The 954-nt window shown below is 44.3% G+C and overlaps 1 protein-coding gene across 1 annotated transcript in view; it reads right to left on the bottom strand.

Annotated features, from left to right (window-relative positions):
* LOC119424600 (homeobox protein orthopedia B-like) overlaps window positions 1-254 on the bottom strand; it is a 1,560-nt gene extending 1,306 nt beyond the window's left edge. Inside the window, exon 1 of the mRNA XM_037692088.1 lies at window positions 107-254. Coding sequence (XP_037548016.1) covers window positions 107-143 — 37 coding nt within the window. The 5' untranslated portion in view covers window positions 144-254. The remainder of the gene's footprint in view (window positions 1-106) is intronic.
* Between the last annotated feature and the right edge of the window lie 700 nt (window positions 255-954).

Here is a 954-nt window from a genome sequence, read left to right as displayed (position 1 = left end):
ATAATACTAACAGTAATAAATAGAAGGGTTAGTGAGAGTAGGAAGGAGATAAACGTGTCTGTCTTACAGCAGAGGTGCAGAGCGGGGTTTGGTGAAGAGAACTCACCGAGGCGAGCATCCAGGAGGTCGGCATGAGAGAGCATGGCGCGCGCTGCTCCTCTCCCGCCAAAATAAACACGAAATAAATAAATAAAAATCTCTACGACTTTAACCTATTTAAGAAAAATAGATGGCCTAAATGAAAGCAAATTCGGTTTGTGGTTAAAAGGGAGTTGGTTGCATTATAATGTAGTTTAGAGGGACGGGGCGGGGCTTAACGCTCCGACACCCGACGGCCAATCAGAGCCCGGGACCCCCCCCCCCCCCCCCCCCCCACAAATTCCCCCCCCCCCCCCCCCCCCCCCAAGTTCAGTCCTCGTGTAATTAGTAAGAAGACACTTGTCTCCATCCCTGGATTATTTTCAGGCCTCCCTTTAACAAATATTTCCGGACACTTCTCGATCTTTCTGCTTTTTCACAACAAACTATATTTAGGAGGCGGAGTTTGTCATGTTTGTTTGAAATATTCAGAATATTACAACTTTTATTGCAAGGAAACAAATCCTGAAATGAGATTTCTTTGAATGACTCTTTTGGGTTATTTGTTCAATTTCATTTGTGAGTCAACAGAAGAAAATAAAGAGTAAAACGAAGAGATCCTGGTTTATTGACACGGTGATGATGTGTCGGGTCCTGAGGAGACAAACGTCTGCTGACCTTCACTGAACCACGAGATAATCTGAGCAGAGATTAAAGGCACAATCTGAGCACGGAGCACAGATTAAAGGTGCCTGAAGGGAGCACAAGCTTCAGTTTCATCGTGACAACCAGGTCAGAGTAAAGTCACTCCTCTTTGCTTGAATCAATCCTGAATTAATAAATCAGTCGTGAATCAATGAATCAGTCGTGAATCAA

This window comes from Nematolebias whitei, chromosome 18, assembly GCF_014905685.2.
Source record: "Nematolebias whitei isolate Nwh7 chromosome 18, NemWhi1, whole genome shotgun sequence".
Lineage (NCBI taxonomy): Eukaryota > Metazoa > Chordata > Actinopteri > Cyprinodontiformes > Rivulidae > Nematolebias > Nematolebias whitei.
Note: the sequence above shows the minus strand (reverse complement) of the source record. Positions and strands in the feature narration are given on the sequence as shown.